We start from the raw sequence: 21,958 nt of genomic DNA, 5'->3' as shown, positions 1-21,958 counted from the left end.
TGATAGTGGTGGGCGTATCGTTACTAAAGTATCAATATATCAATATTTACAAAGTACTCTTTTAGTATCAAGTACTGTTTTAAAGTATTGATATTAACTCATTGAGTGCCAGCCCGATATATATACTCAATGAGTTAAATGAGTACTTTAATAAAATGTCTAACCATGCACCTCATCCGTTTGTTTGCTGTCATTCTCCTCTGTCTGTTATGCTAAAAGTCCGCTGCTGCACTGATTTCTGTGTCATGTGACTATGGCGACCAATCAGATCAAGCAAACTGGCACATAGCCACTCAAGGCATCAGCACACACGGTTACTCAGAGTCATCATTTCTGTAATTTGACTGCCCTTTCCAAAAAATTTTAGATTGCTGTTTGCGGCATTTTCTCAAACCAAACATTGAATAGTACACAGATTAATGCACTAATTTAAACAAACCATTAATTGCAGTGGGGTCTACAAAATAGATCAAAACAACTCCCATAGTACTAAAAAATATAAATTAAGTTAAAACCCTGCTTTAAAATATGTTTTACTCTGAATACTTATAGTTAAGGATAATTAAGGAAAAAAAGTTCAATTTATTAAGATTGATTAGTAAATGATACATTATGTTTTATGTTTTTATTGGCCTTATTTATATCAGTTGAATATTTTTCTGTACTGCTGCTTTTATAAGTAAAAAGTATTGGTATGGAGTATAGATATCGGTGATACTGGTCCCGTATTTATCGGGTCGGTATTAAATTTTGCAGTATCGTCCACCACTAGCAGTTGAGTCAGCCTAAGTACACTACTCCACTACAGCAGCGTGCTCAGGCTGGAGCGCATGCGCGAACAATCTCCGGAAAAGAGCGTCACTTCCCGGTTCTGCCTCTGACGTGTCTAAAACAGTTCTGCTCTGGTGGTGGGTTTCTCTCGTGGGGGATTAATTTTCTATTTAAGTACTTATCTGGTAAGATTTTAATTATTTTAGAGTAAACCAGAGCACTCTAAAGGTTTACTTATCTGTAGAGTTATACGGTTATCCATTCTACTGTTTTTATCCGTGTCTGTTTTTGGAATTTAGATCCGTGCTGGCAAGATGCTTGATTTCTTCACCATCTTCAGCAAAGGGGGGATAGTGTTGTGGTGTTTTCAGGGAGCCGGGGTCACTGAATCCTTCACCGGACCTGTCAACGCCCTGATCCGTTCCGTGATTCTTCAGGTGAGGCTTAAAGCCAGCTTGAATACAACGACAGTGTTGTTATTGTCGTAATGGTAAGGATAGCCGTGGCTAATGCTAACAGACAGCAAACATTAGCTTATTGCGTAACGTTTTAATGAGCTAATTGACGAGTTTTGAGATATTATCAGCCATACAGAGTTAATGTGAAGGTTTAAACGTTAAGGTAGATACTGTGCTGTGGTCACTGCCTTCACACTGAAGAAAGCTGGTTGTAGCAGCATCAACGTGTATGTTTAGCTGCTGTTTACATGTCAACCATGTTTGTGACGTTACAGGAGCGGAGTGGTAACAATTCCTTCAACCATGAGGCCCTGAGTCTTAAATACAAACTCGACAATGAGTTTGAGTTGATTTTTGTGGTAAGTCTCTCAAATACAACCTCTGTGGGTCATTAGGAAGCAGAATCGAGGTATAAAGTGCTGTAAAAAAGTATTTTTTCCCTTCCTGATTTTTTATAAATCTGCATATTTGTCACACTTAAATGTTATAGATCATTAAACTAATTTTAGTAAATATAAAATGGAGATTTGAAATGAACGCCATCCAAACCTACATGGCCCTCCCTTGTTAAATCATGAATTAATTGTGATTAACCACACTTTTTGGAAAGCTAAGTTCAATTACACTATACTGCCAGCGCCGGTGTATCAATAAATGCCTTAAATAGAGCTTATCTAGTCCGACAAAGTGAAGAAATCTAAATGGCACCATCTAAAGATATTCAATAACAGATCCGTCAGCAAACGGTGAGAGCCATTATCCACAATTGGAAAGGCAAGTTTATTTGTATAGCACATTTCAGCAACAAGGCAATTCAAAGTGCTTCACACAGGACATTAAAATACAATGATAAAGAGAAAAAGAAACACAATGAAAACATTTTAACGAATCATGTAAAAGGTGATTAAAAACAACAAATGAGACCCACAAAAGATAAAAAAACAATGTTTCACGTTTCTGACCAGAATGATTTTATGACATACAGATGAGTGACACTTTGACAAAAAGTGATTCTCTCCCTGAACCTTTATTTTTCTACAAGATAACCACACGTAGACAGGGAAGAAGTGAGAAAGAAGAGAGTGAACTTGGAACAGTAGTGAACCTTCCCAGGAGTGACTGGCCTACCAGTATTACCATAGGAGTGCACCAGCAACTCATCCAGTAGGACACAAAAGAACCCAGAACAACATCTAGAGACTTGCAGGCTTCACTTATTCAATTAATCTCAGTGTTCATAAGAAAAAGACTGGGCAAAATTGACATCCATGGAGAGTTTCAAGGCCAAAACCTCTGCTGACCAGAAAGAACAAAGGCTCATCTCACATTTGCCACAAAACATCTTGATGATTCCTTTTGGGAGACTTTTATGGAAGATATTCTGTGGACTGATGAGACAAGTTGAAGAACATCATACCAACAGTCAAACATGGTGGTGGTGGTAGTGTGAGCTGGAGCTGCTTTGCTGCTTCATAACAGAATTGGTGGAACCATGAATTCTGCTGTCTACCAAAAAATCTTGAAAAAGAATGTCTGACCATCAGTTTGTGATCCCAATCTCAAGCACACGTGGGTTATACAGCAGGACGGTGATCTGAAACACATCAGCAATTCTATGTCTAAATGGCTTTAAAAGTCAAAATGAAGGTTTTGGAGTGGCCTAGTCAAAGTGTGGACCTAAATCTGACTGAGATGCTGTGGCATGACCTTAAATGGGTCATTCATGCTGGAAAACCCTCCAAATCATCCACAGTGATGCAACAGACTCATTGCAAATGCTCACTAGCAGTTGTTGCCTCCAAGGGGGTCACAACCAGTTATTAGGTTTAGGGGGCATTACTTTTTCACAGAGGGCCAGGCAGGTTTAGATGACTTTTTTCATTTAATTAATGAACCTCTCATTACAAAACTGCATTTTGAAATTACTCAGGCTATCTTTGTGTAATATTATTATTTTTTGATCTGAAACATTTAAGTATAATAGATGCAAAAATTAAGAAATCAGGAAGGGGGCAAATCATTTTTCACAGCACTGTGGACAGTGCCTGAAATTCACTATATTGAACTGTGGTTGGGTGGGGGATTCCCTCAGCTTGATTCTTTGCATAGGGGGGGACTTTTAAAACTTGATCTAGATTGTAGTAATCATCTTAGATTTAAATCTTTGCTCTGTTTTCTCACATTATGAGAGCAAGGAGAGCAACTTGCAGGAAATTGCTATTTTGTGTATGACTCCCACAGTCCTGCACCTGAATTCAGGACCTAAAATACCACAATATTTTCAATGATAACAATGGCAGTAATGACAATCAGACATTAGAATTTGAAATGAAGCAGTGAAAGAGATGACTGTTTTAAGTTTAATATATGATGCAAGAGAAGGAAAAACTGATTATACCAAAAGTTAGTTAGTATCAGAAACTTTATATTTGTGTTTGTCTGGTGATCCTGTAAAATAATGCTTTGCTTTGCTTTAGACTGTATGTACACACTGTTCATATGTAGGTGGTGATCTCAATTAAGTCAAAAGTTTCCTAAACGCCCCATTAACCTTTTATAATCAATCATATAACTAATTTTGAACCCTGTCTCTTAAAATTGTTATTAAAGACACCTTTGGTCTGCATGTCTTAACTTTTTGTCTGACACTAATCCTGCAGGCGTAATGACAAGTATTTTTATTCAAATACAGAAAGAATCAGTAATCTCTGGTGGTTTTGTTTGCTTTTGAACGTCAGATGGGGCGTCAGCTTTGATTTCAGTCTTGAATTATACAACCTGGGCACGGCCTGTCTAGGTGTAGTTGCTGTATTAGATAGTTTTCAGTAAACTCGTGCATAATGTCCCTTTTCTGCACACTTTTTGTGCACATATTATAGTAGTGTCACGCCTCTATTTGCCAGTGTAACAATCATTGTAGATCTATAAATTTATGTGGTATCTTCTTGCATTATGAGAGCGAGATTTGTGGGAATTGGATATTTTCTGCATGATTCCAGTAATTGCTCACTGAAATTCAGGCCCTGATAGACTAAATAACTGATATTTTTATACCCAAACTGTAAATACCTTTCTTCTCTTTCCCTCTCTGTCCAGGTGGGTTTTCAAAAGATCCTGACGTTGACGTATGTGGACAAGTTCATAGATGATGTGCAGCTCCATTTTAGGGATCGTTATAAGAATGAGCTAGAGCAAAAAGGAGCTCTTAAGCTTCTCAATAACAACTTTGAATTTGAAGATGACTTCAAGATGCTTCTTAGGTAAATATAGAGAAAACTCACTTATTCACTGGGGTGATTTCTACAGTGTAGATGTAAGGGGTTAGGCTTGGGCAGTATTATCATATTGTTAAGATATAGCAATGTATTTTTGAACAAGTCATGGGACAAGACAATATCATTAATATTAGGAATGCACTATATGAGGGGATATTTGTATCGTAGAAAAAGTTAAAAATGTAAAAGCTAAAATTACAGCTGATTTATAAAACCAATATAGTGGCTGTATGTAGCCAATAGAGACCATGTATATGAAGAAGTTTGTGGAGTTAAGCATTTTCGTTGTTCATCCTTATTCCATAAACTTTAAAGTGTATTTTAAGGAATTAAGTTTTAAGTCCAAACTCAACATCAATATCGGTTGAAATTTATTTGTAAATGCTGGCACAGCAGATAATAGTAAAAATCTAATATTGTGCATCCCCAGTTTATATCGAAAAAGTTTCTGTTGATGTTGTTTGGGGAAAGAAGATACCAAGACTAATCCTCTGTTGTAAGATGGTTTACAGTAAAACTCACCGATAGTTATATGCTTATTAAGTCCAAGATAATCTATTTTAATTGTTCAGTCAAATGAGGATTTATTGTTATTTGATTTTGTTTTATTAAGGAAGATTTAAAGTATTTTTTTCTTGTTCTAATCAAATGATATTGACACCTCTTTGATACCACAGCAACAAAAATAGAGGTTGTACACACCCAATATTTGGTACTTTGTTTAATTTATACAGTGCTCTCTTGCTTTTGGTCAGAAATATAGCTGAAAATTATAGTTTTGGTAGTTTCTGATACCACCAATCATCAGAACAATGAAGATTTTATTATTTTTTTATTATTTTGGTGTCTCATAGCATAGACTAATTTGACAGCCTTGTACGGAATTTTGTGTGATTTAAACATAATTTAGGATTTTTTTCTGCATCTGTTTTTTTTTTTTGTTTAAAAAAGCCCAGTATCTAGGTCTCCATTTGCCTTGGTTAGGGCTGGGCAATTAATCTAAAATTAGATTAAATTGCAGTATAGTCGTCTGCGATTTTGTAATTGCAGAAGGTGCTGTATTTTTTTTAACTTGAAATTTGTGTCAAAATACCAGTTTAAAACTTTGAAATGTTATGCATTACATTCATGCAATTATTCAACTGCCATTTTTAGAATTGTCTAAAAAAACAGTTTCTTTATTTTTGTACATTTTGCTTATTAAATGTGAGAATGCCATAAAAATGATTACTCCCTTTAAGACAAAAAAATCATTTACAGTTTGAGCCAAAATAATCACAGTAAGATTTTTCTAATTGTTCAGCCCTAGTTAAACCTAATATTGTTTTTGTTTTTTAAAATATAGTATGATTAATTGCTTGTGTTTGTTGGAAAATACATGCTTAGGAAATAACCACATATCAAATTGCAGTGGCAATATTGAGTGAAAAAATCACAATTAGATTATTTTCCCAAATCGTCATCTATTTCTGCGGAGATTAGATTTATGGTGCATATTGCCCAGCCCAGTAGAGTGTTTCAGAATCTGTCACTTACAGAAAATGTTATTCAGATAAAGTTTGAAAATTTGAAGATGTTTCGTTAACTGAAATCTTTGTTTTCTCTCTGTGCTGCCACATAAACAACTCCAACCTTCAGAGAGGCGGAGGAGAGCAGCAAAGCTCGAAGTCCCGCCCCAATGCGGACTTTCAAGGAGTCCGAAAAATCCCAAAAAACTGTGAAGTCAATGATTGAGACAAAGGGTGGGGACAAAGGCAAAGAACAGGGTGGGAAAAAGAACAAAAATACCAAAAAGGAGGGTAAGTTCTGTGTAAGACAGTTGTTTTTAAACATCCCAATCTGAAATATTCATGTAGCATAATTTCAATCTGTATCCTGACTTGATTTGCTTTTCCAATGATCTCCAGCTCCTGCAGCTGAGCCTGCCAAAGTGGAACAAAGCAAGAACTCATCATCTGGGCAGAAGACGGTTGAGAATGGTAACCAGGGCTTGACTCACGAAGAGATCATGCAGAAGAAGAGAGAGGAATTCTTTCGTAAGCGCATGACGGTAAACCCTGAAAAAACAAGGTAAGACAGAGTAAAACCTTTTGAATTTCAAATCACAAAGTGCAATGTAGAAGGAGCTTGCCATTTTGCTGATCGCTGATCATTTTGTTCTGATATTTTGTCATCCTGCTCACAGCAAGTCTCCTAAGCCTCAGAAGCCGAGGGAGAAGCAAATGCGTAAGTGGGACATGGGTGGAAGCAGCACCAAGGACTTGGACTACAGTGAAAGGAATGGAAACGGTTCCCCCAATGGTGGTGAACAGAACCCTGAAGCACAAATTGATACGGTATGTCCCCTTACCCCGTTCACCCCTATTTGAAAAAGTTTTCTTGTTGAACACACATCTGTGTTATTGTTGATACATGTAAACGTACAAGTCTGACTGAAATCGTACGAAATCAAATGATTTGAAGTTGGACTAACATGTCTAGGTTGGAGATCGATTCCCTCATACACCTGAGACAGACCATGGACTACTCCGTTTTTGCCAAACTCTGACATGGAAGCTAATCCGCACTAATACTACATTAACAGAAATGTACAGAGCTTTAGAAACTGTTCATGTTTGCACCAATCAACTTCCAACCAGCTAGCTGCTTGCTAACATGTTGGCAAGGTCAGTAAGAAGAAGGTCCACAGTCACTAGCTGAAAAAAGTTTAACATATGGTCAGATTCTCTGCCAAGCCTGAGACCAGCCTGATATGGCCCTGAAGCAGGTAAGGCCAGGATTCCTGCCCCACCCTTCAGGCCCAGGACAGTTTGGGCTCCAGGGGAGTCTGTCAGATATCCCAGGATAGCAAGACTGACCTTAGATTTTGGTTTTATCAGCTTTTCTTATAATAACTTTAAAACAACTGTTATGGATTGCACCAGCTGTGTGTAAGTTCAAACGTCGACTAGTTTGATTGTAAGTTCATTCTAACAATGGAGTTTACGCTCTACTAACATTTAATATACTGCACCATCTGGATAGTTTCAGTGTAGGCTTAGTTATAACTTAAATCTTACACTAGGGATGGGCGATATGGAGAAAAGATCATATCACAATTTTTTATGGCCATATCAAGGTCTCGATTTTATCATGATTTTTTTCATTGAATTTTTAAGACAAATTTACAATATAATAAGATAAAACTACCTCTTTCTCTGTATAATTTTTCAAATACTGTGTCAACAAGTCAGGTTTTCCCCTTTTCTTCTGCACCAACCTATTGGCCAATGCATTGAATATTTTTAATTTTTTAAAGTTATTTTATTTTCAGTACACAGTGTTGTTTGCGCGTCTGCTCCTCATCTTCACTGCTCCAATTATATTTAACAATAAAAAGTCTACGTCTGTCATGCTTCTGTGTTGCACTTTTCAAGGTTTCGTTGGATAAGATTTCTAATAAGGACCATAGTCCAGTTAAATGTCCTTATGCTATAACCGTGTGATATCTGTGGATATAGACCTACTGAGTGTCTCGGATGGTTTTCAGGGGATGCAGCTAAGCTCCATGAAGGGTGACCTGCTGTCTGTGGACTATGAATCCAGTGAGGAGGGGGACATGGAGGAAGAGGAGGAGGAGGAGGAGAGAGTTGTTGTCAGTGAAACAAGCAAGACAAGGTAACAGATAATATTTATTCAGCAGCTAGCTAAGCTTTATTTTATATCTGATGTTTCAGTTCCATAAAAAATCTCTACCTTTGTTTGTTAAGCTCCAAAAAAGGTGGTGGTTTTGGTGGCATGTTTGGAATGCTGAAAGGTTTGGTGGGATCCAAGAGCCTCACCAGAGAGGACATGGAGTCAGTACTGGAGAAGATGAAGGACCACCTTATTGGTAAAACATCATATCTTTCTAATCCCACCAAATGATGTGGATATTTTAGAAAGTGCATTGTCTTCTATTAATACTTTTATCTTTTTTTACTTTTTTGTGATACATCAGCTAAGAATGTAGCAGCCGACATTGCCTCCCAGCTCTGTGACTCTGTAGCCAAAAAACTGGAAGGCAAAGTCATGGGCACATTCACCAGTGAGTACTCTTCTACCTGTTAAACACACTGAAGTATACTTCAGATGCACTCATTGTTAAAAATTCTGTTTTTACTTGGTGAAAGGTACTCTGAGAGCACCGGAGCTCCAGAAGCTTTAAAAAGTTATGTGATTACAGCGATTTATTTTCCCAGCATTGCACCAATGTGTGCCTAGTAGTTAATAAAGTCATCTTAGTTTCAGGGAAACAAGATGTGAATTTTACTGTTAGTTATAAATATGACACAAGCTTCTACAAACACTTAATAAAGATGGAAGTTTTGGTATTTACTGTAGGAACTGTGAAGGTGGAAGTGAACTGGTAGGCCATTTATAGACATTAGAGCTAGAAAAAGTGGTTTTATTGTGTTCGTGTGACTACAGCTAGACCCAGAACTGGATTAGGTGTTCTGTGCATGCTCCAGAGTCTCTGGGCCAGCATTTGACATGCCTTCAGTTATCACCATAAGCAAAAGGGATTGAAGGCATTGCATTTATACCAAGAGAAAGTGTAGAGTGCATACAAATGAGTACAAAATTATTAAATGTGAAGATAACCCTCAGTTTTAACTTTATTTTACAAGCTTTAAACATTACAAAGTTAAAGCACATCATTGCACAACAGTAGTATGTTCTGTAGCTCAACAAGAATTTTGACCCTGGTAGAAAGTAAAATAATGTTAGCATCCAAAATAAAACTAGGATGTTTGGAAAAGCTCTGATAAAAATGTCTTGCTCTGTTTAACAGCACTTGAGAAATACTTGAAAATGAAACTTTCATAGGGAGGCAAATAATCCTGTCCACACCCACACAAAATTTAAAGAGCTGTAAAGAGGTTCATGCTTTCACTGGTTAGCTGCTGGCTGATTTGTTAGCATGGTTAGCTGGAAGAAGCTCCAGTGATAGCCAACCTGAAAGGGGTCATGTTGTTTTTAGTAGAGATGGGGATACTTCCATCATGGGGATGATGCTAGATCTTATTCAGAAAAACCTGAGCTGCTGCTGTTGTATTGACTTAAATCAGTTGTTTTGTGGATGCACAATTTTAGTCTTTTGCAGATATGTTTGTGTTTTCAAACTCATCTTAATACAGATATATACAAGACTTTATTCACAGTAAAAACATAAAGTGTCTCCTGTGCAAAAAGAGGCTGAGTCAAACAGAGCGGAGACAGGAGCTGGGTAGTAGACAGTCGGGTAGATTCATTCAAAATGTTCAGGGCTCACAGTGGGCCTCCTTGAGTGTGTGGTACCCTAGGTGACTACCAATAACTGATAGAGCATATGTACATTTTTTTAACACAGTATTCTACCCAATCACTGGATCAAAACTTTGTACATTTGTGTTTTTGTAGCTGTGGCCTCAACAGTGAAGCAGGCCCTGCAGGACTCACTGGTGCAGATCCTGCAGCCCAAACGACGCGTGGATATTCTGAGAGATGTCATGGAGGCGCAGAGCCAGCGTAGACCTTTCGTCATCACGTTTTGTGGTGTCAATGGGGTTGGGAAGTCTACAAACTTGGCAAAGGTGAGCTGTCATTGTGTGGATTGTTATTAAATTTAGATTAAACCCTCTGTTTTCAAGCATACCAATGTGCCTTGGGTGTCTGTTTAAAGAGAGATACTTCACTTAAGCACTATATGTTAGTTTATTTTTAAGAAAAGGTGGTTTAAAGTTCACTTTTGCACCCCTTCTTATTGTGGGTGTAATTGGACTTTATACTGAGACCACAGTTATATAACGCGAATACTCATCTTACATTTCCAGTATGAAAATTTAAACTGATCCATATTAAAATCCAAGTTATTAAAAAGGGAAGGGCCAAGCTTCAGACTATTTAAGACGATGTTGATTAAAATAATTATTCACTCCAAAGTAATTATAAGAAGTAACTTTGCTAGAATAGCGAAACATAAAGTGTGACTTGTGTGATTTACGCATCTGAGCGTCATTGTCTAAACTAAAACCTATCAATAGGCTTTTTATTATTGCTAATTCTATTACTAGCTGGGTGATTTCCAAAAGAGAAGTAACCGAAGACACTTCTTAGAATTATCAAACATAAACGTGTGCTTCCTGGGAGCTTTATCGTTAATTTGCCCATCTGTTCTGCTTTTTTTTAAATTATGGTCTGATTTTAGTCATGGGGTGATAACATTTATCATTTAGTATGACGTATTTAGCTGTTGATTATAACTGTTCCTTTCATCCTCCAGATCTCATTCTGGCTGATAGAAAACGGTTTCACTGTGCTGATCGCAGCCTGTGATACTTTTCGTGCTGGTGCAGTGGAGCAGCTCCGCACTCACCAGCGCCGCCTGAACTCTCTGCATCCTCCAGAGCAGCACGGAGGACGACCTGTAGTCCAGCTCTATGAGAAAGGCTATGGGAAGGATGCTGCTGGGATTGCCATGGAGGCCATTGCCTATGGTAAGACACATCCATGACTGCTGACTGGTTATTCGATGTTAGGTATTATTGTTTTTACTTTTAATCACCACCTAAGTGACCCTGTGTTTATAATTTCCATCTTCAGCATTCAGATACCAATCTGACTGCAGTTTGTACATGCATTTACACTTTGCATTAAAACTTGAATACACTTTACAGTGAGGGCCTGTGATTGGAACTCACACGCCTGCCTCTTATGGTAATAACAGCCCATACATCATTTCTTTCCAGCCTTGCTGTCTTGAAGTTAGGTGTAATTTAAAACTAACAATAACCCCACAAGGTTTACTTAGTACATAGCACATCACCCTCAGTAGGTAACCATCCTGTAAAGGCATATTAATGACAAAATGAGGGAGAAAAGCTGTTCAAGAGGCATGGCTAGCGTCTTAGCTTTTGGCTAGGTATCCCTGCATGCTATGTACAGTAAAGCTGTTGGCAATACTGTAATAAACCAACTGCTCAGTGACTAGCGGCCCCTATTAACAGCTTTTCACCCTCATTTTGTTATAAACAAGCTTTTGTTATTTTTGAGGGGCTTTTTCTCCTTTATTTTTTACAGGAGAGTTGAAGAGGTAGGGGAAATACTTGAAGAGAGTGGGAAGTCATGGGCAAAAGAGCACTGGGGTTAGCAGTCGATCCTGCGACCAGTGCGTCAAGGACTCTAGCCTCTATACTAGATATGTTCCAGTACCATTTTTTTCCTTCCAAATACCAATTCCAATAACAGCATTGGTAATCAGCTGATACTGAGAACTTATCTGATACCAGTATAAACTTTCTGGATTGACCGTGCTGTGGAAAGCTGTCACATTATTTCAGTCCTATAGTGAACTCAGAGCATGGCTCAACATAATATCCATATCCATAATGTCCACCCTCTCTGTGTCATTGAAGTTTTTTTTTTCCTGCTAATTATTGTGAGTTTCGCTGCTAAATGTTAAAGCAGCATTGACACAGAGGGCCACATCACAGGCTTTCTCTCTCTTATCTCCATTATTATCTGGATGTTGAAGATGCGTAGTTTGACAAAACATGACGTGACGTAAAGACTACAAATGCATGATCAGCATCATTGGAACAGTGCAATGGCTAGCTTCAAGGGTAAAGAAGAGGCTATGATTTATGGTTCAAAACCTATTTACTTTAAATAATCCGTGTCACTTCTCGTCATATACGGCAACACCAGTGGAAGGGTTTTAAACAGAACTATATCGCATAGGTGCATAAATACTCACCAATACCTGCTTTTTCAGCAGTATTGGAATGTATTCCTGACAGTGGTATCGGAATGGGAACAATGCTTTACCACCTGAGCTAAACCCAGCTCCCACAGACATGCTTTTAAAGGGGACATATTATGCAAAAATCCCTTTTTCAGGCTTTTCTAAGGGTGTACTCACACTAGGCCATCCGTACCGTGCCATATTCTAACCGTGCTGAAGCCCATTTCACCCCCTCCCCTGTCCCCCCTTTGGCCCGCACTCACACTGCTCAACGCATCCAGGCCTGGGCACGGATACGTCACGCGCCGACGTCATCACACGAAGTATCCACTGTTGATGACTTTATAGGTGTTGATGACTCAGTATTTATAAGTTTTGTTTTTTAGGCTGCAAAATAGCAACAGATTTATACGATATCTGATCTGACACCAGAGTTATTTCAGCAGCTACATTAACTATACAGAGCCCAGTGAAGAGAAAGAGAGAAAAAGCGGTTCATAGCGGAGAATTATCGCTCACAGCATATAATCTGCAGTCTGATCAGAGTAACAAGCACTTCTGGTGAATGAAACCCGGACTTTTTAACTCGTATGAGCCCCTACAGCCATTCTTCTGCGTGTCAATATACTGTGTGAATCCCTGTGGAATTCTTTTATGCGTCATGAACTGAGCCTTTTTACTGCGTTTGGATGCCTTTCAGTGCTGCACCAAACAAGCTCTCATGTCACAGGACAGCCTGTGTCCAGAGCAGGATTAAATCTTCAGATAAAAGATGTTTTTAACAATGACGAGCGCTATTTTAACCCTCTGATGAGAGCTGGAAGTGAATGTGCCTCAGGATTAATAAATGATGCTCCGTTCAAACGTCAGCGATCAAGACCACAGTTTCACTTCTTGGTGACATGAAATAGAATTAGAGGTAAGTTAATTCAGTGGATGATAGTTTGGCATTATGTTTTTTTAATAAGAGAGATTAAATCAGCCATAAGATTAACCGACACACACTTGTCCGCGTAATTGGCACTCTCCTTTACGCAGGATGAAAGGTGTTTGTTATCCTGTGAGCTGCTGTTTGTGACTAACTAAAATTCTTCAGCTCTTATAAAATCTTTGTAACTTGTTGAAATACAATGAGACAAAACATATATATTTCTCTCTCTCTCGTAAAAAAATCCTGCTGTCTCTAGTGTGCAGCTGCTACCTCTGCTCTGGGGCGGGTCCTTTTGTTGTTACTTCATGCTATGTCACATTCCCATGCTTGTGCCCCTTCATTTGCATCCCGGGGGGTGCCGCTGTGCCTAGGCCCACCTCGTCCATCTGTGCCGGGGCCGCAAAGTGTGCCGCGCTGAAGCACGAAACGATTGCACTCACACCGGCCAAACGTACCGGACTTTAGGCTGAAACGGGCCAAGGCATGGTTTGGATGGCCTAATGTGAGTACACCCTAACACAATTATGTGTCCCTGGCCTGTCCACAATCCCCTCAAGTACCAGAAAAATCCATTCCCTATCCCCCTCTCTTTCTCCACCTTTCAGAAAATGTGTGCTGAAACAAGCCATTCTCAGATTTTACATCTAGTGACCTCACCAGGGTCCTAAACACCCCCGTCCCATGTTTGGTTGGCCCTCCCCCACTTGGAGGAAAGTTCCGCCCTCCTCTACTGATCCTCTCAGCTACAAGCTGAGATAGCTCAGTGAGTTACCCAGCTGACCACGGTCTGGGAGATTGATGAGATTGAATCCTTCAATAAACTTTGGATAAAAGTGTCTGTAATATCACGAGTGCTGCATCCATTACCTGAGAGGGGTGTGGTCAGGGGAGGAGTCAGACAGCTGATTACCATTTAAAGCCACAGACACAGAAACGGCTCGTTCTGTGAAGGGCTGAAACAGAGGGGTAGAAATGCAAAAATCCAATACTGGAGTGTTTTTTCAGCAATAAACTTCATAGGCATGTTTCTGGGACCTCTGAGAACGATATAAACTTGTCTTAAAAGGGTAAAATATGTCACCTTTAAAAGAAACTGATATACTATTTAGCAAATAAACCTTATGAGGTACTGGTAAGATTGCAAAGACAACTTAAGATGGCATGTCACAAGTGAGGCTGGATGGATTCAATAAACTACATTTTTTGTTCTTCTATGGACTACTGCAGATCAGTTGATACGTTGGTCTTAAATGCATCCTCACAACCAAATCAATCAGGGTGACGGCATCCCCTTATCACCTCTGTGTGCAGTCTGAGCTATCAGGTATCAAATTGTCGTCAGTGCACACTGAGCTTTAAGCATCAGGACTTGGTATCTGAATGTCCAAAAGGCATGTTAATGTGAGGTATAAACACGGTCTTTGACTCCACCAATGTGTGATAAAGTAGAGGTGCAGACAAGGTGTTTTCTGAATATTGCATTGCATTGCAATATTGCATATTTATGAACAAGTTTGGAAGTTCTAGGCAGGACTAACAGACCTGCATCAGCTGAAGTACTTTTCTTTGTTCATCCTTACTTCTTAAACTTTAAAGTGTGTTCTGAGGAGTGAAGTTTTACATCTGAAATGCTGAAATATAAACATACATACACAAATATACATCCCTTTTAATTATTTCATACCACTTGTATGCTAAAGTCATGTTTTTACCCCTGCAGCTCGCAACCAGGCCTTCGACGTGGTGCTGGTGGACACCGCTGGGCGTATGCAGGACAACGCCCCTTTGATGACGGCCTTAGCCAAACTTATTGCAGTCAACATGCCTGACCTTGTGCTGTTTGTGGGGGAGGCTTTGGTGGGAAACGAGGCTGTTGACCAGCTGGTAAGGCACTGACAATTCTGTACTTTTTATCAGATGCTCAGAGGAAATGTAAAAAATGGGTGACACACAGGGCTCAGTGCCATAGGAACTTAAATCATGAAAATTTAAACTTCCCAAGGACTCAGTGAGAGGTGAATTTTAATCTGACATCTGTTGCATAATTTTTATTTATATTCCAGCTATAAATGACACCTGTAACACCCATTCAATTAACAATTACATTGCCTTATGAAGTTAGTTATTCAAAACAAAATGCATAAAAAAAATCGAATGGCCATTCCCAATCTGAAGATGCTCTGAAGGATGCTACATACACATATACATATGATACCCATATCTACACATAAACATGCATACCTGTATTTACACAAACACAAATACATGTTACTGAAGGTCTTTGACCAGAATGATAATGTTTCCTCTTTATCACCATGAATCCCAGCCATTGAAAGTTACAAACTTTTTATTCCTTGATAAACAGACAAATGTGACTTGAACTTTGTGTTACACAATTATTAAATAGACTGAGGCTTCTGACTTAATGCCAGAAATAAAACCAACACAGTGTAGAGCTGACTGCTGTAATTCTTTAAACCTCCAGCAGATGTCAGCGTTGCTTCAGAGGTCCTCTGTGTTGTTGAATAGTCTTATTTTCTTAATCACTTTTCCTTGGGAAAAAATTTAACTATTAATTGAGAAGGATGTTTACATATTAAATGTGTAAGAGACTTTCCATGAATAACTGGATGATCATTTCCTCTTGTCCTCAGGTAAAGTTCAACCAGGCTCTGGCAGACCACTCCATGTCTGACAAACCTCGCCTGATTGATGGAATAGTTCTCACTAAGTTTGATACCATCGACGATAAGGTACTTGGAGGTTTTCTTTTATTTCCATGTTCTTAGATGTTTTTATCATTCTATTAAACCTTCCTGATTATTTGATGTGGTTAAATATTATTGGGCTGAATCCCAAACTTGAGGCGCATTCTCTGTAAATCCATGAGTGTTTAGGGCTGGCCCACTGTGAAAGCAAAAACAGTCAGTTTAAACATCTGCAGACGTACCTGGAGGACTTACCCACAGTTTATCGGGAATTTGGTAATGAGAATACTGGGACTTTGTGGCCCATCCCACCCCAATTGGGCTGCTGAACATGAACAGAAAGGGCACATTTTAGCAATAATCAGTAAAGTTTTAGAAAATGATAATGACTTTAATCAAAGCAAGCATGGTTTGGAGGTGAAAATGTTAGTTAAAGTAAAAGTTTTCAGTTAATTACTTTTGTGGTTGTTTATAGCAAGTTTGACTTGTGGTTGTTAGTCACTCACAAGGCTGGGTAATATAAACACATTTATGCCTGAACTGTACATTACATTTCGACTATCTAGAAGCCAAAGATCCTTGCTAGCAAGGTTGAGGTCTCTTCAGGAGAAATAGAAAGTGAGTCCCATTTTATTTTGCATTGTACCAAATATGATGACTTAAGTATTGCTTCATGAAATGACTTGTCCAAATCCTGAAATTCTGCAGTTGACTGATGAGCAAAAATCAGAATGGCTGTTTAAGTTTGATGTGTTTAAGCTTGCTAATTTTGTCTCAAAAGCCTTGAAAAGAAGACAAGATACTTCATTTAACTAATGAATTAATTTTTAGTTTGTCTCCATCTTCCTTTCTGTTCTATAATGATGAGAGAACTACCATGCACTCTGATGCTGGTTTTGTCTGAATTCTTGGTGTCATGTAAGCCTGTGTGGGCGGGGCATATGATTGCATGCATGACACAGTAAGAAAATGAAAACTTCAAACCATAAAAAAATCAAATTGTAATTGCAAAACATGATATGTATGCTAATATTTTTCTATGATTCTAGCGAAAATTAAACCTGTTTGATACCACAACAACAATCGAAGTCCTGAACAATCAATATTGGGATTTTTTTTTTTTTTTTTTTTGCAGGTTTTTTTTTTTTTTTTTTTTGTTGCAGTTTTTGATGATTAAAACCAAAAAAACCCAGTATTGATTGTTCAGGACCTCTATTATTGTTTTTGTGGCATCAAACAGCTTTAAATATACAGTTATTTATTATAATAATACAGATTTTCTGAATTTAATTAATAGAAATGAAATCATTGGCCCAATTTCAACTGAACAATTCAAATAGATTTTCTTGTGTTCAGTTACTATATCACTATCAGTGGTTCTAACTGTAAACTTTATTTCTACTGAGCATTAGGCCTAAGAGTTTTTCTGAATCATAAACTGTATAGATTTAAACAATATCGTCTTAACCTATATCTCATTTGAAGTTTTACAGAAAATTCTATTCTTCTAGGACAAATTCTGTTTGTATTGCCTAACCTCATTATTTGTTCTCATGTTTTTATACTTCAACTGGTATGCTGAAATCTGAATTTTACACAAAAAGTACAGACTTAAGTGTTTGGTAGATTATTTTGTTGTTGTAACAATAAATCCTATCACCTTGGAAAGCCTGTTTATTTCCTTTTTAAAATAGTGCCACATTTGTAAGGAGCATGTGTTAGTGGGATGAGCAGCAGAGCTGAGTATGTGGGTTGCACCCATGAAAAATTTACCAAAACTTCATGAAAAATTTACCAAATCTTCTCTGCCAATGCCAAACAGCTGATTCTGCTGTTAAATCTTGTTTTGAGCTTTTGGTACCCCCAGGTGCTGACAATCAGGTATATGATTGGTGTCTGTTATGTTCAGCAATGAGTCCAGATTCTGCCTTTGGCAGTCGGATCGTAGGGTCAAAGTGTGGAGAAGATGTGAAAAACACTATGCAGATTGGTGCACTGATAGAGTAACATCTTATACTGGAGGCAGTGTGATGGTGTGAGGCAGCATCTCTCTCACTGGAAAAACGAGACTTGTCATCATTGGAGACCATCTCCATGCAAAGAGATACTGAGATGAGATTCTACAACCAGTGGCAATCCCATATCTCCAGTGTGGGACTGAACTCTATCCTCCAAATGACAATGCTCACCCCCACAGAGTAGGATTTATGAGAGACTACCTCCAGAGTTTGGGAGTGGAGAGGATGGAGTGGCCTTGTGGGATCAGCTTGGGTATGCTGTTAGTGCCAGACTGACCAATACAACCACATTGGCTGACTTGTGACAAAGTCTGGTTGAAGAATGGGATGCCATTCCACAGCAGTGTCTGACCAGGCTGGTGACCAGCGTGAGGAGGAGGTGCCAGACTGTTGTGGCTGCGTTTGGTTCTTCCACATGCTACTGAGGCTCCTGTTTGTTAAATGAATAAATTAAATTGCCTATATGTCTCTTTTCTTTTGACTTCAATCGTCCAGTCCACCAAACAAGAGTCAATGGCAGAAGAAGCTGTTCGGCATTGGCAGAAAGGATTTGGCAAATTTTCATGGGCACAACCCACATACTCAGCTCTGCTGCTCATCCCACAAATGCATGATCCTTACAAAATGGGCACCATTTAAAAGGGTAATAAAGAGGCTTTCCAACGGTATAAGACTTATTGCCAAGAGACATTGCTACAACAACGAAATAACCTGCCAAACATAAATTTCTGTACTTTTTGTGCTAGGTTTATAAACCCTGTAATGAAAAAAACACATATGGAGGGATTTTTTCTGACCATCTTGTTTCCAGATGATGTATAATATCATTGTCCTATAACTCATTTTTTTATACCATCTTAAGCCATTGTGGATTCGTATTCTGCATCATTTAGTCTGTGAGGGTGAAGGCTGGGATGAGGCTGTAGTTGCTCATTTCCACGTTGAAAGCTGATAGCACTCATGCGTCACCCTTCCTCTCTCACAGGTCGGTGCTGCCATCTCCATGACTTACATCACAGGCCAGCCTATTGTGTTTGTGGGCACTGGGCAGACCTACAACGACCTGCGCAGCCTCAACGCCCGCGCCGTGGTCAGCGCCCTGATGAAGGCTTAAGTGGCTGCATGTTCTGCTGTAATTCATCGTCGCAACAAAGCCAACAATAAATCCCATTGCCATGCTGCTGTGAGATGTTCCAGCCCTGCTAACCTGCGTTTTCTCAGCCTCCAGTCCTGTCCTGCCTAAATATACGGTTAAAGAAATTATGCCACACACCGGAAGGACTTCATCGTCCCTTTAAAGGACGAGCATAAGAGATATCTACAGCTAAGCCAGAGGGGCCTCCCTTTGCATCATCTCAAACCTTTCAGGCCTACATTGAAGTACCTCAGACCAGCCTGAGTCTTGAAAGAAATAAGTCACAACCAAATGACATTTTAGCTGACTAAATGGACCCAGGCTGTAAATGTCAACAGTTTACTGGTTTACACAGTAAAGACTTCTGTTAAACCCCCCAACCTGGCATTTTGTCAGTCACTTTTCCCCTCTTCATGTAAATGAGGTCAGGTAGTGAGGGCCTGCTGAATATGACATTTCAGCAGCTGCCTGTGCCTGAGGAGAGCTTAGTGACCATAGTGCCTATCCGTCTCCTGTCTTCTTGGTTAACTGTTTCACTACATGGGTAAATGTCCTTTTTAAGGTATCAGAACGTAGCAGATCAGATATTGCTACCTCCAGGCTTGAGGAGTCTGAATCTGCCTTTGGAGAAAAGGGTCAGCACTAATGAAATATATACATTTCCCCACTGTCAAACATTGAAAAACAAAAAAGAAAGTAATAAGGACAAGGAGTTTGAAACAAGGTAATAGGACAACTTATCCTGAACAGCAGAGCTGGGCACACTTCTGTTAATTGTGAGCGTTACTTTATAAAACAATGTTTAATATTGATATTAATTCTGAAAATGGCTTCTGTCAACATCGTTTTCTAAACAAAAGTATATGGCTTCCTGCTCTTTAGAGCAGCAGTTCTCAACTGGTCTAAGTTCAGGACCCACCACTGCTTTTTCAATGGCAAATCCCAACCCAAATTTCTTACATTCTAATGGGGTACTTTGGATTTGAGCTGGAACAAAAGATCTGACTGAAGAGATGTCCTTCAAAATAAAAGCTCACCATATGGACTTTTTGCCATATATTTCTTTCCAGGCAAACATCTAATGGAATCAGCTTTGAGACCCACTTTGGGGTACCAACCATCAGCTGAGAATCAAATTTAGAAAGCACAATGAACAAAAATGCTGGTTGTTGTGTCTGAAACTGTAAACTACACACTACTGTTTACTTAAAAATATCAACTAAGGGGCACAGATGGCCTTGTGGTTAGGCCACACCCTATGTCGACCACGGCACGGGTTCAAGTCCGGCCTGTAGCCCTTTGCCACGTCTCTTCCCTCTCTCTCTCTCTATCTCTCTCTCTAAACCGGTTTCTTACTCCATCCACTGTCATCCTCTGTAAATAAAGGCATAAAAAGCCAAAGAAAAAAATATATATAAATATATATAATAAAAACATTGTTGAGGAAAAACTATGACTAAAAATGTTAGTAGACAGACTTTTTTTTCTATGAGGAAGACTAGACTAAGAAAAAACTTGAATAGAACTTTGATGACAAAAACTGTCAAAATGAATAGGTTTAGTTTTTGTTAAGGAGACTAAAATGTTAGTGCTGGACTGTTGGATGCTCAGAATTTATCATACGTCTCGCCTTGACTGGAAGTAAAGACTGAAATGCAGTATGTCCAGAAAGTTCTATTATTGTAGACTTGTAAGGGTTTCAGAGACCCTTGCTGAAGCAGTTAGGGTGTATTTTCATCAGGACAGTCCAGATCTTCCAATGGTTAGTTAAATGACTTCATGTTGGATGTGTAGATTATGGCTGCTGTGTTGATTGGATCCTAAAATGGTTGGAAAAAATTATGAGTTTCTAGGAAATTTAGCATGAATAATACTTGAACACAGTAGTTTTGTAAATAATGAGGATAAAATACTGAAGGCTACAGTCAGACTGAACAGTTTTTAAACATCAGTGTTAACTTCCAGTCATTTTGGCCAGAATTAACAGATTAACTGTTACCAAAGTTAGCATCGCTGTTAACAGATTAACGGCTAATGTAGCTTAAATTCTTGACTGAACTGTGCCCAGCTCTGCTGAAACACTGACAACTGTGAGCAAACTCCTTCTGGATGGTTAACCTCAAGAGCTCCCTGGCTGCCTGACTCACAGATAACCCGGTTCCATGACAAATTTGAGACTTTGATCCCCATCTTTGTAGTTCATCAAAGGTGAAATGATTTTGTAACTTTATTTTTAGTTCCATAAGGTTGTGTGTACATTTTAAGACTACAAGTTTGTGTGGTCTGTCGAAGTTCTTTAACCCTTTACGTGTTTTCCCCTCTGATTTACTCTTCATTTCATAAGAGGATCTATTTTATTTATATATATCTATATATATATATAGATATCTATGTATCTATAGATATCTATATATATATCTATATATACATACATATATACAAGTCTTAAACATCTCTTGTCCCCTTTTATTTGTGGTAGTGCAATACAAAAGGTTCAAGAGATATACAGAAGATTTGAGCTAATTTATGAGAATGTAAACATTTCTAAATAAAGCTGCTATATGCTATCAACAGCGCTGAAAGTGACACTTCTGTCCATGTTGGCTCTATTAAAGGGCAAGGCCGCTTGAGCTGTAGCACGATATAGCCTACTCAAAATGTAAACCCCTTTTCTTGAAATGAATCCCTTTTTTGGTAATGTTAACAATGTCCATGGGCAAATTAACTTAAATATTAGGAATGTAATGTCAGACTTCATAGCTAAACCATGATGTGCACAAATGTCAGGAAGCCAGAAAATAAAGTAAAGGAACATGAAAAAAAAAAGTTTTATATAAAGCTATGTTGGTCAAGTTAGGCAAAAATGTAAGAGAAAATTGTGAAAATAGGTTAAAAAGTGACAAAAATGGGTGAAAAGA

General features: G+C 38.6%; 1 protein-coding gene across 1 annotated transcript; it reads left to right on the top strand.

The window, feature by feature from the left end:
* The first annotated feature begins 847 nt into the window (after window positions 1-847).
* srpra (SRP receptor subunit alpha) lies at window positions 848-21,956 on the top strand. Its single transcript, XM_041808501.1, has 15 exons — window positions 848-956; window positions 1,071-1,208; window positions 1,505-1,588; window positions 4,326-4,489; window positions 6,143-6,303; window positions 6,412-6,574; window positions 6,690-6,840; window positions 8,034-8,161; window positions 8,254-8,375; window positions 8,484-8,570; window positions 9,926-10,098; window positions 10,788-11,001; window positions 14,900-15,063; window positions 15,834-15,932; window positions 18,891-21,956. Exons 2-15 carry the CDS (start codon window positions 1,086-1,088, stop codon window positions 19,017-19,019), a joined length of 1,962 nt encoding a protein of 653 aa, XP_041664435.1. The 5' UTR covers window positions 848-956; window positions 1,071-1,085; the 3' UTR covers window positions 19,020-21,956.
* Window positions 21,957-21,958: the final 2 nt, after the last annotated feature.

Source organism: Cheilinus undulatus, linkage group 2, assembly GCF_018320785.1.
Source record: "Cheilinus undulatus linkage group 2, ASM1832078v1, whole genome shotgun sequence".
NCBI lineage: Eukaryota > Metazoa > Chordata > Actinopteri > Labriformes > Labridae > Cheilinus > Cheilinus undulatus.
This window is presented reverse-complemented; position numbering and strand designations above follow the sequence as displayed.